Source organism: Epinephelus fuscoguttatus, linkage group LG19, assembly GCF_011397635.1.
Source record: "Epinephelus fuscoguttatus linkage group LG19, E.fuscoguttatus.final_Chr_v1".
NCBI lineage: Eukaryota > Metazoa > Chordata > Actinopteri > Perciformes > Serranidae > Epinephelus > Epinephelus fuscoguttatus.
In genome coordinates this window covers 5371671-5388563 of record NC_064770.1, presented here as the reverse complement: position 1 = coordinate 5388563, position 16893 = coordinate 5371671, and the positions used below count along the sequence as shown (strand labels likewise).

The window sequence follows — 16893 nt, the reverse complement described above, 5'->3', positions numbered from 1 at the left end:
ATTCGTTATAAATTTTGCCGAAGGTCTGAATGTTACAAAATGGCATTCAGGACAGCCCTAGACTCCACTGACCAACTGATTGTCATCGCCATCTCCATTGCTATATATGATGCTTGTGTTGATATGGAGTCTTTTATTTTTTTATTTTTATTTTTTTGTGTCATTTTCGAAGTGAACTTACCTCTATCTGGTGGAAAGCTGACACCTTTGTGTTTTCAATCTCACCTCCTGTGCCAAGTGCTGACTTGTTGTGACATGAAGGCTGGTTAGAGGTTCTGGCAGTCCAGCCATGTCAGGGAGTCCCACTGGAATGCTTCTGGTGGTCCCTAGTGATTTAGCAGTGTCAGTTCTGGTCTTAAGTCAGGATGTGATCACTGATGCACCTCTTTCTGTCTGACCTCCTCCTCACTGATAAGATGCTGTGCTCTGTGTAGGAGGGTCCTTCTGATTACTAATCTTTGATGTGGTCAGTGGTGATTAAAGTTTTAATTAAGATACTGGTCGATGCGAGTAGGTTTGTGATATGTGGTTTTTCTGTCCTCACATAAGCGACCAATATTTCATAATTAACACTTTCCCTGCCACTGATGAGATTGTCCGTCATTTCTGATCCAATGCTTCCCCGCCACTGACGAGATTTTCTGGCAATCTTTGTTCTCACTGTTATAGGATAGGGGGCGCTGTTACACATCTTGTGAAGTAGAACAGCACTACCGTGTCCAAAAACAAACAAAGAAGAAGAATTGCTTGAAACCGGAGGAAGATGTTGCAGCTTGTATACCGCATGAAAATGCAGGCACCGACGGAAAAGTTTACGGTTGCGATTGAGATGTTGATGGACTTAGACTCCTTGTTTTGATCAACATTCTGAATTTGATTTGGATGAAGAAGCAAACGAGTTTAGTGGGACAAAACGGGAGAGGGAGACAACACTACTGACACTGAACGATTACTGAACATGGCAACGTGTTCTACCTCAAAGAGAATATTATTTTCATTATTATTATTAATTTTGTTATTATCATTATTATTATTATTATTATTTATATATTTTAGACTGATGTAGGGAAATGAGAAAAATCAAAAAATGTAAATGTAAATAGTAATTTGTAATTTATAATGACATTCTTTTACAAAAATGCATTTTTCTCAGCTTATGACATGCAAATTCAAATGTTGATAAAAAAGAAATGAAATAAGATAGAATTAAATGTTTTTTAATTTTTTTGATCTTCTTGTATATATTGTTTACATATTCATAGAAAAAAATATTCTGTGGGTCTTGAAAGATCAGTGAATATCATCAAAAATGCTGGTGATGGCTGGTGACTTAGAAAAAATAGCCTAGTGGCCAGTGACCCTTGGCGTTGGACACTGATGCACAGGAGCAACCTAAGCCTATGATAGGCACCAGGTGACAGCAGTTTCTGATGCTGGGAGCAACTACTGTAGTGTAAATAGCAAGAAAGACCTCATAGGGCGGACAGAAAGGCTGATAGGCCAAACAAACCCGACAGCTCACTGTTTGATTTTTGTATTGCCAAAGTTTTTCCAAATTCTTTTTTTTCCCCTGAATTTTACAATTCAAGCACATTTTGCCATCAGAAAGAGTGTCTGATCATGTGGTGGATGAATACATATCAACAGTTCAATAAGAAAATGTTAAAAATGTAATGAACATCAATTAATTGCATTTCCTGCATTTCCATGCCTCTGTACTGGCGATAGCTGTTGCTGGAGGCATTATGTTTTTAGGTTACTGTTTGATACACTGAAGAAGGCTTAGGCTGAAACGCGCCTGACTGTGTGTTGCCCCATTAAATTATACATTTTCACTTTTTTGTCTTTCGTGAGTGCTGTTGACCACAAGTTTTTGTTTTCAGGTTGTGCCTCAGTCCATCCGCACGTTGTCCGTCTGTAGGTCTGTATGTCCACAGTATCTTAGGAACACCTTGAGGGTCTTTGACCAAATGTGGCACAAATGTTTACTTGGACTCAGCAATGAATTGATTTGAATTTTGTGGTTGAGGGTCAATGTCACTGTGACCTTGCATCGGTCTCATTCTCATAAATGCAATATCTCAAGAAGGCCTCGAGGGAATTTCCTTAAATTTGGCACAAATGTCCACTTGGCCTCATGAATAAACTGCTTAGAATTTAATGGTCAAGGTCAAGGTCACTGCGACCTTGCAAAACATGTTTTTGGCCATAACTCAAGAATTCAAGCGTTAATCATTATAAAACTTCACACAAATGCCAAATTGACATTTTATATCCAAAAGGTCAAAGGTCAACTTCACTGTGACTTCATCATGTTCTGCAAAAACACTTCCTGGTCATTATTCAACACCCTAACTCAGGAACAGAGGGGGAGACATTTGGCCAAATACTGAAAATGGTGACACTAATCTTGGGTGTCCACCTTAAAACTGTGCTGGTTGTATAGATCTTTTGTGCTGCCGTGGGAAAAAGTGTGTGTAGCATTCATGTTTTCACAGACATGGATGTAAACTGTATGTGCAACTTGACTGGTGTGTTGAGGTGTACAATCATGAGATGCTATTTGTAGTTTATCAAAAATAGTTCTTTAATACAGTTATAAAACAAAACATTCCATCCATTTATAAAATGAATTACTTCACATCAGAGCTTAATATTGTGTCTGCTTTAAATTTAGCCTTAATTTTTGACTTAGCCACCTCAGAGGGTCTCTTTCACATGACCGCAGTTTCCAAAAATAACATTCATTGTCAGCATTTGATTTTCCAGCAACCCAACATCAAAGAATAAAGTAACTTCCCTCACAATTTAATGTGATTTCTTAATTGATAATGGATGCAGGTTAAGTGATTTATACTTCCTGTGAATATAATCCAATTAATTTCATGAGTATAATATGTTTGCACTGTGTTAACACGTCATTTTGAAAAACGGACATAGTGATGTGTGTCCTGGGCCATTTCAATCCAATAACAGGTGGTTTAGCCATGGTGATGCGTGATGGCTAGTTTGATACAGAATTAGTAGACACTGCTTTTGAACCCCCATGGAGACAAGAGGATTTAACCCTTAAAAAAGGATTGCCTGCAGACAGGAGGTTGTTGTTTGCATGGTTCTGTTTAAATAGATTAAAAAAAAAAAGCTGAGGCATCTTTCTTCCCCATGTCATTACCTTATGTTACCTTACATGTGGTGCAAACATCGTATTTCCCCCGCTTTACACCAGACTTTCCCTGTGAGTTTCCCTGTAATGTCCACAGGAGATTGTTGTTTGCATAATCCTATATATATGTCAATCTAAAACAAAAAACATACAGCTAGACATTCATTCTTTATGAAGCAGAAAATCATGGCACCTGTCGTCTGTGTCATCACATTGTACGCTCGTAATCACATCACTGCGCTATGTTATATGTGGCACAAAAACACGTGGCAGCGCCAAAGGAATGAATGATGAATCTCTCAAAATGCCATTGCACTCTGCTCATAAAAATAAGCGTATCTCAAAAACTAAATAATGTACATAGTCTAAATTATGGAGTTTTAAGAAATATTTTGTTTATGTTTAAACTTTCAAGATTGACAATCTTTTTGATTCATATGTATCATTTTTTTATGCTGTAAAATCTGATGACGAAACAATTTTTGTATTTTTTTTTTATCACCATATTTCAGTACTTTTATTATTAATTAAATTGAAAAATGTAACTGGACATTCAGTTTTAATTCCTAACCAGACTGTGAACAGATGAACCAGACTGTCTCTCATCATGAATTAGGCATTGCTTTTACTGGTGCAGTGGAATAAGATAGCTTTTACAGCAGAATGCAGACACTGGCTTATATGTCACAACGCGCACACACACACACACACACACACACACACACACACACACACACACAGAAACAACCCCACGTACACAGCTGACAGGCTGTTTTTATTCTCACCCACCTCCCCTCCGCTCTGGCTCGCCACTATCTTCATCGTCTTTCATGTCATCACCAGCTCACCTGTTCTCTCTCCATTCCCCTTTTTCATTTTTCGTCTTTCCTTTTCTCATCTGCCATCTGTCTTTTTCTCTATATATTTTCCTTTTCTTTGGCTCTAATTTTATGCTTCCTCCATATACTTTGCTTTGCAGAGCTTAGACACCAATGAGGGAACTCTCCAGCATCCGGTGACAAAACTTTCCATGACATTTTAACTCCACATATATCCTACAGAGTCTACTCAGTTTTAATTAGGCAGGGACTCCAACAAACATATGGAGGCACAGAGCAATTTACACCACACGACGGTCTGCTCAGGAAAAAACACTGCTGTAAAGGGTTGGCTGGTTAAAATGAGAGGATACAACAAGGAAGGTGCTTGGAAGAGACATTATACTGTAAGTTTTGTGAATACGAGTTGGATGAAAAAGCCTATAGTTTTCAGAGTGAAGCCTTGCAGGGGAGTCCAGGGGGCATTCTTTGAAACTTTTCATATATTATATAATGATAATTGTGATCAGTTGTGCAATTTCTTAATTTTCTTCTGTCTCAAAGGAGGATGTCTAGGATGCTTTGTTGCTGTTGAGCCATGTGCTTCTTCGCTACCTTTTCTTAAACTTCCCTGTGCTGCATTTAAGAGTGGCTGCCAGTGAAACATCCTTTTAGCGGTATACACATCGACCACATTGCATTACATCAGTTAACAACCAATGCATCATACAGACAGAAGTGGTAATCAAGGCACAGTGGACGAGATGTGCCGATCCAGGGAGCAGATGTGTTTATGATTTGAGCAGGCCGAGAGCAGACGGAGATGACCAGACATTCACATTTCACACATTAAATCTCAAAGATTATTATAGATAATATATTTCAGAGCTGACATATTGGCTTGATATAAATATTACACCAATATGTCAGCTGGAGACAGTGGAGCCCCTTATGATTAGTTGGAAATATCTTTGTTTCTCTAGTGAGATTGTCATCAGCAGGTTGTCAAGCAATGTAATTAATCAGCAGTATACAGATGTCTTAAATTCCTCATTAAGGAAAGGTTTCTATCCTGATTGGTCCTTAGGGTATATCATTTATATTGCCTAGCCCAACCTGAGATCATCTTGAAGAGATGCTGCTGTATGGCCTCTCCTTATTTATTTATTTTTTTTGTGGCTCATCTGTGGTTTTTGACAGGTAGCTTGAGATAGCGGGAAGTGAAGGAGATGGGTGACCTTCAACTTTGCATCATTGCGTCGGTCTTTTGTGTATGTGTAACAATCCAGGATTAAATCTGATATGGGAGCATGTTTAATAAAACTCCATCACACCTCTAGTTACATTTACACCTACATTGTTAGCTGTCTAATACAAAGATGTAGTTCCTCCAGTTGTCTTGTCCCAAACAAAATGTGTGTGCTAGTCAATAGTCAGAGATAAAGAATTATCTTACTGGTTTGAATTGTGCCATGAATTACACAAAATAAGTTCTCAAATAAGGTTCCATGGGGGACAACATGAAGGGAGGGACTTCGCATCTTTATAGAAAACAAATGTGTTTAAAGTGTACAGATTGCGACCTTGGCTCAGGAGGTAGAGCAGGTCATCCGCTGATCAGAAGAGCAGTTCAATCAGCTCCTGCAGTCTGCATGTCGAAGTATTCTTGGGCAAGATAATGAACCCAGTGGCTGCTCCAGTGGCATTTGAGTGTGTGTGAATGATTACTGAGTAGCAGGTAGCATTGTGGTATGGTAGCCTCAGCAACAAGTGTGTAAATGTGTGTGTAAACAAAAACTTTGACCTTGTCACATATCGACGTTTGGTCATGGACTTTCCATGTCAAGATATGATGTGCAAGTTACCCTGGGTACGTTGGTTGTTGATGTTCCGGGACGCCGTATCAACTTAAACCTGTGACATGCATTATCTGCTTTCAAAATACTCTTGTTTTCACAGGAAATGTACAGTTTGCATACAGTGTCTTTCGATATGAATGCACTACATTGGTACGACGACTCAAATTGACGTTTCGTGTCTTTCGACAACAAACGCACATGGTCACATTTTGCCCACACAGGCATATGGTTGGGTTCAGGCAACAAAAGGATGTGGCTGGGTTTAGGCAACAAAAGCAGGGTTTGGCTTTACAATCATTCAGGAACCAAACACTGGCCACCTGGGTGAAAGTTGTTGGTGGTTGGACCCATCCACCACCCCTTCCACCCACCCTACATGGACTTTCGCTGCTTTAACTTTCGTTGTTGTCTCATCATGTTTTCCCCTGGCACTGCCGGGCTCCATTCAACAATAACAGTGGCCAATGTGAAAGGACAGCTTGTTTAGTCGAGGAGAAACACATCAGAATTTAGCAATTTCCAAATAAGAAGCTAAGAAGCTGATTTTCACTTACAGGTGTAAATAAAGCCCATGAGTCATTAAAGTACTGTAGCACATGTTTGTCTGTAGCCCCCCTCAGATCAACACAAGAATTTGACTTGCTGAGTGAGGTATTGTAGGAGAAAAAGTGGCTCAAATATCCTCAAAAACCAGGTAGACTGGAAAATATTTAGCGTAATTGGGCTTAACCTTTGTGCCTGGTGTAGGCTGATATCATATATATCACTGTATCATATTGATCATTGTCATTAAAACTGCTGCGGCCATCATTATTGATGATTAGCTTACTTTCTGTAACCTGCCTCCATTAATTACCTAACACAGCCATCAATGAGAGAGGTGGTCAATGTTAATTTAATCAGCAAGGAGGAACAAAAAAATCTTACATTTAATTTCTGCTGTGTTTGTACTGTTCAAGGAAGCTGCTGCTGTCTCCCATATGAAGACAATGTGTTGTAATTGAGAGTCAATTGATTTTATGTGGGCCGATGGTGTTATTAGATAAGGTACATTCACTACATTTGAAGACACATTTAAACCTACCAAGCACACACACACACACCACACACACACACACACACACACACACACACGCTATCCACGGGTGTAATGCTGCACTTCATCATGAATGTTATATTGTGTCACATGTACAGTACACACATCATCACTTCATTGCAAACACAAATTATGCATAACATGATCTATCTGGCCACATGGGATCAGCGAAACAAGCTGAAAACTCATCACTGACATATCAACAAGGATGTTTAAAGAGACCTGGATACAACTTTGTAGGTAGCCCTCAGTTAATTCCTATGAACGTTGCTCATTGGTGCGTGAAGCCAAAAAAGCTTTTTGTAGGGAGTATGAAATTATCCAGATCTTCCGCCACTGTGGGGCCTATGGAGCAGGCACACTAGTGACCAATGACAGCCACGCATAGCCTCTTTGTTGTATTTTTAAATTAAGTAGATGTATTTTGATTATTATGTGTAACAGAGACATTTTATTTTACTAGGTCAAGTTATAACCAGAAGTTTTTGTCACATACAGCAAACATCTCCTCACGATCTGCTAGCTACATGTCCTCTGAATATGCTGTGAAAAAGTCCGGTCTCTGTAGGCAGCCCAGGCTCTGCAAATGGCAACAAAAACATTTTGGTCCAGGCTGCACCAACCAGCCAGCATGAGACCGACGAAAGCAAGCACACACACAGGAACGTGGTGCCCATGTTTCACAGTCTCGTGCAAGTGCGCACACGTGAGTGCGGTGCCCAGAGAGGCAGTTAGAGCTACAGGCTACAATGAGGCTAAAAGGCAAGCTAGATCCGTTGTGTTTGATAACATTGTTGAAGGTAAACAGAAGTGAAGTGTTTTTATTGCTATTTGTGGAGCCTGGGCTGCCTACAGAGACCAGACTTTTTCACAGCATATTCAGAGGACATGTAGCTAGCGGATCGTGAGGAGATGTTTGCTGTATGTGACAAAAACTTTTCAAGCTTAAGAAGACTTTAACAGACGAATGAAAGATAGATAATGCTAAATCTAGACAATTCGGACACACAAAATGTTATTGGTGGTGTTATTTCAAATCATTTACAAAACAGCAGGTACTTAAAATATAAAATATGAAACCAGATAAGTATGACAAAAGCATATGTCCCATACCTGTTTACCTCAGCAGTATAATGTACATTTTTACAGCACTAATTCCATCAGCACTTCAACAGAAAGTTATGTCATGTGTCAACAGTAGACAAGCTGGCTTCATTATAGAGATCATGACCCCGACTCCGGCTGTTAAATATTAGTTTAATCAAACTGCATGGAATCGTTGAATGTTTAACCCCCCCCTTTTAAGGTCTTTACTGTGAAACATTTGTGCAGGAAGCATTAAGTATAATTGGCATAAGCTTAACACTACAGAATAGAACTGCAAAGTTAAAAAGAGACAATGAAAGTAGCAGTGTGGTGAGCAAAACATGATTCTGATGTAGCATTGATGGAATTAGTGGAAATGTACATTATACTGAATTTACCATGTGAGCCATTTTAATTGAGCATAGCATTTATTCAGGCAGGACACCATGTCAAGCTCACCTCACATTCCAGCTACATTAGCTGATCCCAAGCAATCCAATCAACTGATAGATCAGCTGATTGATTAATGGAAGGCAGTCAGCTGATGGATCACATGATTCCTCTCTATGCAAACAATAGGCTCTGTGCACCAGCTCCACTACTTCCTGAAAGGTGTGTGCTGGGTGTGCCGCACACCTGATTAATCACTTAATCCAATAGTATAGGACAGGAAATTCTCATGCCTATTTCCTTTCAGGAAGTAGTGGAGCTGGTGCACAGAGCCCATTGGCAAATCTCATTCAGGGTGCCCTATTTAATCTGCTTTGGCCTGCCTACTGTTACTGCTTCCTCTGCAAGGCACTTTGCAACCTGCCTCCACCCCAAATCCTCCTTTCCATGTTTTGTCTGACCTAACAATGTCATTTCTGTTTGTCATTGATGCTGGCGCTGTTCTGTTCTTGGGAGGTCTTTGCTACTGCTCTCCCTGCCTTGGGCTTTCATTGTAGGTGCTTGGAAGGGCAGGGAGGCTTGTTCTCTCTGCCTCAGGCTGTCCTCATTTGCACCTGGAAGGGCAGAGAGGTATTCTTTCTCTGCCTTAGGGCTTTCCACATAGGCACGTGGAAGGTGCTGTCTCTGCCTAAGGCTTTCCATGTAAGCATGCAGAATTGCTGGAGAGGTGTGCTCTCTTCACCTTAGGCTTTTCACTTAAGTGCGTGGAAGGGTGGAGAGCTGTGCTCTGTCTGCCTTAGGCTTTCTGCCCAAGGAAAGACAGAGAGGCCCCAGAACAGAGCCATTCTGCCAAATATAATACTGCCAATGGAAATAAAGTTTTCTTTGACTAAAGTAGTCCTGACTGAAGTACATTTAACCCTACTAATGCTTTCTACCCAAATACTGTCAGCAAATGGTCCTCATTTTTTTGTGTCAGCTATTATTTAGAACTCATAAGAAACCTACTGGCGACTAACGATTGCCAACCAATCTGAATGTCTCCCGGGTAATAGTGAGGTGTCTTTACATGTAGCTCCACTGGTGGATGTGCTGGATGTACTTGAGTGTAGCAATATCTTGTGTGCACTTGCATAAAAATACTCACATCATCTTCCTCTGAGCATTAGTGGGAATTCCCACCAGGCAGTGGGGATTGTGAAGGGCTCTTGGAAGGGAAGATGAGTCACTGTGACCTTTCACCAGCTGTGGCTTCTGGGAGTTAGATAAAGGTGCTCTCTGGAGTTTTATATGCTTCACAACATTGACATTTGTGTAACTTGCAGCTGCTCCTCAGGCAGTATTTGGCTTTATGGAAAGAAATTATTTCTTATCACAACAGCAATAAATGTAAGTTGCATGCAGTAAAGAACATCCTCAAGTTTATTATGGATGTTATACCCTCCTTCTGTGTGAGTGCCAAAATATGGTATTGAATGACAAAATTATGCACTCTGAAATCACTGGCATTAATATGTACTCACGTCAGGAAAACTGGTGTACATGTGACTGGAGGCTCACGTTTGATTTGTGGAATAGCAAAAGTACCCCTGACTGACCCCTCTGAACTGAGCACATATATACAGCATGGGGTGTATATCTTGGAGGTAGGGCTGGGCGATAAATCGATTTTATCAATTAATTCGAATTTGTAGTTTAGGCCAATTTGTTTTAATGAAAATGGAGTTTCTATTTAAAATCCGCCACCGCCGCTCCACGCTGGGCTCCCGTAGTTAAGAGTGGGCTCCCCCCTCACCCCCACGCGCTTGATACAGCACTTTTGTGTGCTCATCTGTGTGTGTGTGTGTGTGTGTGTGTGTGTGTGTGTGTGTGTGTGTGTGTGTGCACGCATCAGGGCCGAACTCTGCCGTGCGCGACACAGAGAGCAGAGGAGGATTTTAGACGTGCACCGTGTAGGGACAGAAATGACATGTCCTTGTGTCAATAAGATAAATAAGTGTTACCAATGCCAAGCTGGCAGACCCCCGAACCGTAGTAAAGGGACCCCTGAAGACCATTAGCTCCTTTAGCTTGTGTTAGCTCGTTGTGGCAACAACACATAAACAACGGGACTTCGTCTGCGTTGAAGAACGGCACTTTATTTTCAGCACTGCAGGGATGATGCACAGCCTCTGTCATCAGTGTCTGACTTTTACATAGAGGGAAATAACTCAAAAACAGCATGCAGAACTGCGTAGGCTTCTTCACTGTGGCGGCTCGATGTAAACAACAGAGCACATGCCTCACTTTCTTCCTGGGGCGCATCCGTCTGATATCACACACCACACCCGGCGCACTAACTCCTGCAACAACTACACACATACACAGCTCCACACACACACACACACACACACACACACACACACACACACACACACATCAGGCTCAGCCTGTAACATAAGGCTCTTTAGTTTGTTTAATAAAAGGACAAGATATAGACCTGTTCTATAGGAAAGGTAACCTTAAATGACTTCTGTTGTGATCCAATATGATGGTAGGAGAAACACTGCCATATGATAAGAAGTCCAGTGGAAAGCGATCACAGATGCAGTCGCCATGTATATTGCAAGAGATATGGTGCCCATATATAAGCTACCGTGGAAAAGCCAGGGTTTATTCACATGCTGAAAGTTTTGGACCCCAGGTATGTGCTACCCAGCTGCAAATATATATATTTTTTTAACTAGGAGGGGAAAAAATCGATTTAAATCGTGAATCGGATTTGTTGTGAAAAAAATCGGAGATTTTTTCTTTTTAGGCTGTATCGCCCAGCCCTACTTGGATGATTGTGACAAGAACAAATTCTTTAACATGCTGTACAGAATATGGTGATTAAAGTTCTAATCCTTCAGAAAAGGATTAGCTTGGATCTTGTAAGGCAATCCTTTTTGCAGACCTAATGTTTCCTGTCTTTCTCTGCAGGTCAGAGGTCAGTAAAGGCAGTGGTACCATTGGGTGGAGATGATGTCCATGCAAAGTAAGTGCTCTATCAGCACAGTGGCCAGCTCTTTTCTGTTATTGATATCTATAGTATACATCTGAAGCACAAACAGTCACTAATGTATAATGTCTGATGTTCCTTTATTCTAAAACTTCTTACTGTGTTGGATGTAGGTAATAATTAGGTGTTAAAGCCTGAAGGGTGGAAACCACACTGTTTTTGTGCTGGTTTATTTTGTTTATTTCCTACCCAACATTTGTGCAAATTCCTGTGAGACTGTACATTAAAGAGACATACATTTTTTTTTACCAATAATTGGAAACTGTGACCAAATGCTGCTCAACAAATATGAACCGGCCTGATGGGGGTGCTATAAGTAAGGCCCAAGAATTCTTTATTAGAAAGGCCACACCACTCACACCATTAGTCTGACTGACATGAAATTGGACACACAAGTCTTAAAGCATGTTAAAGCCAGCCTGACTATTTTCTGTAATTTTGATTTATTTTATTTTTTTCTTTACATCTCCTACTAAAACATAGGTTAGATCGCTATCAAATTTTCTGTGTTTTATTATTGGACCAAGCTTATTAAAAACTTGTTTATATCAAAGATATTGACCACTACACTTCAAAAGGGGCGTGGCTCAGCACATATATAGACATAACTCCAAAACTGTTGGACTGATCATCATCAAATGCTTTATAAGATGGGCCACCATAGTTCCAAACAAGTGCTTTGACTTGGCAAAAATTTGGCTGTAAATTAATGACATCAGTGAATGACTTATTGGCAGTGATGTAGTGGTAGCTGATGAGGCAAGTGTACTACTAGGCAGGTGGGTAGGTTGCCGAGGAGTAGATGGGTATACTTCTTTATACTGCAATAGCTTTTTGGTTGATCGGTGGTTTAACTGTAAATGGCCAGAAACAGAGGTGGGTATACCCTTGTATACCTGCGTACCCACTACACCACTGCTCGCTGGATATTTTTAATTAACTCTTTGAAGCATCTCCCCAAATTATTTTTGCAATTGACAAATAGAGGGGTGACACCATTGCCATAAAAGCACGTGGCCTGGCATAAATCATAAATCATCATCATAAATCTTTTAGTTATTGTTAATGTTAATGATTTTTTTTACACCTATCAACTGTTAATGGTCTGTGCTCGCCTAGACCACAGATCGCAGCATGCTGCTTCATATACAGGCAGTGGCCCACCTGTTGATCCTCACACAACACTGACAAACAGTAAAGACTTTGAAAATTGAAACCTTCATGATACTATTAGTGTAAACAATTGGCTTTCTTTCAGACACATTTGCATAGACCATTTCCCATATGTGTGTATTTTATGCAGAGGTAGCTATTTTACAGACATGTCTGGTATTTTACTGCTGTGATGCCCCATAATATTGTTACTGAATGTCCTTTCTAAGGCGCCCAAATGGCATTTTTGGATGTCTGCCTCGACAAACATCAGAAAAAAATAAATACTGTTTTAAAATAATCAACTTTAGTGTTGTCATGACCAGAGTTGGGTAAGGGTTACTTTAAAAGTAATCAAAGTACTTTACTGCATTACTTTTTAAAAAAGTAACCAGTTACTTTACTGCATTACTCCCTGAGTAAAGTAACTCAATTACTTTAAAAGTAGCCTACTTCCAACGTTACTTCCTGAGAAAAGTAACTCAAGCACTTTTAAAGTACTTTTGAGTATTCTACATTTCCTATTGGGCAATGGACCACAGGGCGCTAACTAAGCCTACATTTTTTGTCTCCAAAATTAAAGTTATGGACCACTTGCCCTTCACTGAGATCCAATTCTCCCATCACAGCTGTCACTTTGACCAGTACAAACACAGAACGATCTGCTGCCATAGACAACTGTATGACAACAACACCCCAGCGTTTTTAATATTTCCTCTAGGGATGTTACCACACAGAGTAAAAGGGGGAAATGATGGTGTGAAACAGCAGAGGCACTTTGTCAACCCGCTGAGTTAACGTTACTGTCATTAGCATCAAGCTAGCAAACAATGTTACATCCTCACGGTTGGACATAAAGTAATAACATTAACAAATAGCGGCGGGGCTTTTACTCACCACAACTGCAGAGGCTCCCAGCTTCATTTGAAACAAACTACATTATAGACGGCCGTTATTTATTAATCTCTCTGTGTGTTTATATATTTACTTTTAATCCGCTCCGTTGTCTTTGTAAAGTTAACATATCGCACCGTCATTTCAAACTCAACACTTGTTTCAAATTAAAAGCCCCTTATAACCTCAGCTGAGAGAATCCCTCCATTTTCTAAATAGGCTTTTATTCTGAAACATTTGTCAGAACTTCCTGTGGAGGATACAGTAGCTTGATGTTTACTTATGGCGCTTCAAATGTAGCTCCTGCCATCTGCTGGCGCTTTTAGGTGACTACAACAACATGTCGGCTGGCACGTGAACAGACACAGTGACTCAAATAATAGTGAAAGTAATAAAAATAGGACAAGAATAACCCGATGACAATCACACATGCCGTGAAAGACGACCAGGGATAATTGGTGAGTACCAGCGTGTAGTGTGTACCAGGCATAATGCAAGTCCTGAGTCTGACCTGTCTGTCAGCGAGTCCTACTTCACCTTTTTTTAGACTCCACCGTAGACAACGGCAGTATTTCTCATGGCAAGTTCACAAGCTCCGTGGCTTCTTTCAGACTGATAGGTTTAACGTTACAGTATCTCCATTATTAGAACCAAATGACAGCCGTTGCTGTTTCGGAGCTGAAGAACCAGCGTTCTAAAAGTAATGGAAGTAACTGATGTCTTGTTTGAAAATGTACTTAAGTATTTGATTACTCACATAGCAAACTAACGCGTTAGGTTACTCATTACTGCAAAAAGTAATCAAAGTACTCTGGTCATGACAATACTTGAAACAGGATGTGTTTAGCCTTGGTGCTCTGGCTCCATTGTATTTAAAAGCTTACCAGGTAGCTCCAAGCACAATATCTCCAATCAAAAGTATTCATGATTCAGGGCGGTTTACCAAGGACAACAACATACACCTGTGTGAGAATGAGGTTTGATTTAAAGCTGGGGTAGGCAGTTTCTTTGGATTAAAAACCAATAACAAACTGGGCTAAGAGAACTATAGACTTCTGCATTTCCCCTTGGCTCTGTTTTCTGGCTTTAGAAAATCTAACCTGTGACAGGAGACTTTGGCCAATCACAGGTCATTTCAGAGAGAGAGCATTCCTATTGGCTGCAGCAAAAAGAATAAATAATCAGTCTTTAGTTTCAGTGGTAGTATGTGCGATTTAGCCCTTGCATAAATTTAGGACCACAGACAGCAACATGGCAAAAGATGGTCAATTTTAATCTAATCTGAAAAAATATATAATATTTATATTACATATTTATATATTTATATAGAAGAATATTCTCAGTTCTCTCACCCACGGCATCACTGATGGATTTTAAAACTTCTATTAATAGTTGTAGAAGTAGTACTAGTAGCAGGGGTGGAAGTAGTAGCAATAGTGACAGTAGTAGAAGGAGTGGAAGAGGTAGAAGTATTTAGCATTAGTAGCAGTAGCAGTGACAGTAGCAGTAGCAATAGTGGCAGTAGAGATAGTAGTGGTAGTAGTAGCAGCAGTAATAGTACTGATAGTACCGATAGTAGTGGAATTGGAAGTAGGAGTTGTAGTAATAGTAGTTGCAGTATGCAGTATGGAAATAGCAGTAGAAGTAGTGGCAGTGGTGGTAGCAGAGGTAGTATTAGTGGCAGTATGGAAGTAGTGGTAGTTGCAGTTGTGGTAAGACTAGTAGTGGCAGTAGTAGTAGTAGTTGCAGTAGTAGTAGTGATAATTTGGAAGTAGTGGTTGCAGCAGTAGTAGTAGGAGAATTAGTGGAAGTAGTGACAATAGTGGTGACAATAGTGGTAGCAGTAGCAGAAGTGACAGAATGGAAGTAGCAGTAGCACTTGTAATAGTAGGATTGGTAGTGGTAACAGTAGCAGTGGTGGTTGCGGTAGTAGTAGTTGCAGTGTGGACGTAGTGCTTGTAGCTTTAGTAGCAGAAGTAGTAGGAGTACTAGTAGTATTAATGGCAGTAGTAATAGCTGTAGCAGAGGTAGTAGCAGTAATGGTAGTGGTAGTATGGAGGTAGCTGTAGTAGCTTAAGTAGCAGTGGTATGAGTAGTAGTGGCAGTAGTATAGGTAGTAACAGCAGTAGTAGTGGCAGTGCAGATGTAGTGGTAGTAGCAGTAACAGTTGTAGTTTGAGGACTAGAAGTATTACCAGTGTCTGATCCCAGCCATGTGTTGTTCCCTGCAGTGAGTGAGGCGGACAGTGTGGTGAAGGTGGCTGAATGGCAGCAGACCTACTACGCCTCAGACTCTGGAATCCAATCAGGGGCCACCACAGTCCTGGACGACGAGAGCAGCACTGAGTACAGCGGCCGTAAGAAATACAGTGGTTGTACTTCAACCAGTACTACCACTGCTCCTACCACTTCCACCAGTGGGGGAGGGGGAGACGCGGCAGCTGGTGGACTAGAGAGTCCCTCAGGTGAGACTTTTTATAGCTCTTTAACTGAGAGGGGCCAAAAATCATTGGATTTAGTAGTAGTTTTGGATTATTTCTTTCATTTCTTCTCTCTTCACTTTCTGTGTCTTTGTTTCTTTTGCTAACACTGGCTTTCATCATCTCATTCTTTCTCTTACTTTGTTGAGCATTAGTGTTAATTGTTATGCATCTGTGTAGCTTTTTCTTCTGTATTTATGATTCTTATTTTGCTAGAATAAATGAACTGATGTGTTATCATGTAATATATTAATCCATTTCCTGGTCCATTAATTTGCTTGTTCATAATTTGTGTATTTGCCCATCAATCTGTCCGACACACATGATTATCCCAGACACCACTGAATGGATTTTGATGATCCATTATTAATTTATGATGTGTTTAAAAAAATCATTTTTAGCATAGTAAACACATTGAGTTTGTTGTGAGTAAATGCAGGTCAGATGACTTGTTTTTCTTCTTTAGAAATAACACTTTTCTGCCATTCATCCGTATTCAACTATACAACCAATCTCCACGTCATAAGCTAATCTATCACAGTTGAAGAAACTTTGTTTTATCCTCAATTCACTCAGTTACGCTCCGTTTCTCAGCAGTCGCCTGACACCCACGGGAAGAACTAAATGTCTCCTCCAGGAAATAAGCACTCACAAACAAGTTGTTTTACAAGTATAACTGTCCCACCTGTGCTGTTAGTTGAGCTCACTTTGATGCAGTGATGCTTGTACTTTCAAAGCAAATACAGATTAAGAATTACATGTAGTGTACATAGAAAAAATGTCAAATAAATGCAGTCAGTAATATGTGGACTATGAAACCTAGCTATGGGCTATAATTCTCATAACTTAGATGTTACTTTCCTTCCCTATTAAAGTCCAACTGTCATCTCCACCTGTCATGGAATGTAGATAAGTA

At 40.2% G+C, this 16893-nt stretch overlaps 1 protein-coding gene across 1 annotated transcript in view; it reads left to right on the top strand.

The window, feature by feature from the left end:
* LOC125878809 (junction plakoglobin-like) overlaps positions 1-16893 on the top strand; it is a 237920-nt gene that overhangs the window by 101314 nt on the left and 119713 nt on the right. Inside the window, exons 2-3 of the mRNA XM_049560200.1 lie at positions 11374-11428; positions 15729-15962. Coding sequence (XP_049416157.1) covers positions 11413-11428; positions 15729-15962 — 250 coding nt within the window. The 5' untranslated portion in view covers positions 11374-11412. The remainder of the gene's footprint in view (positions 1-11373; positions 11429-15728; positions 15963-16893) is intronic.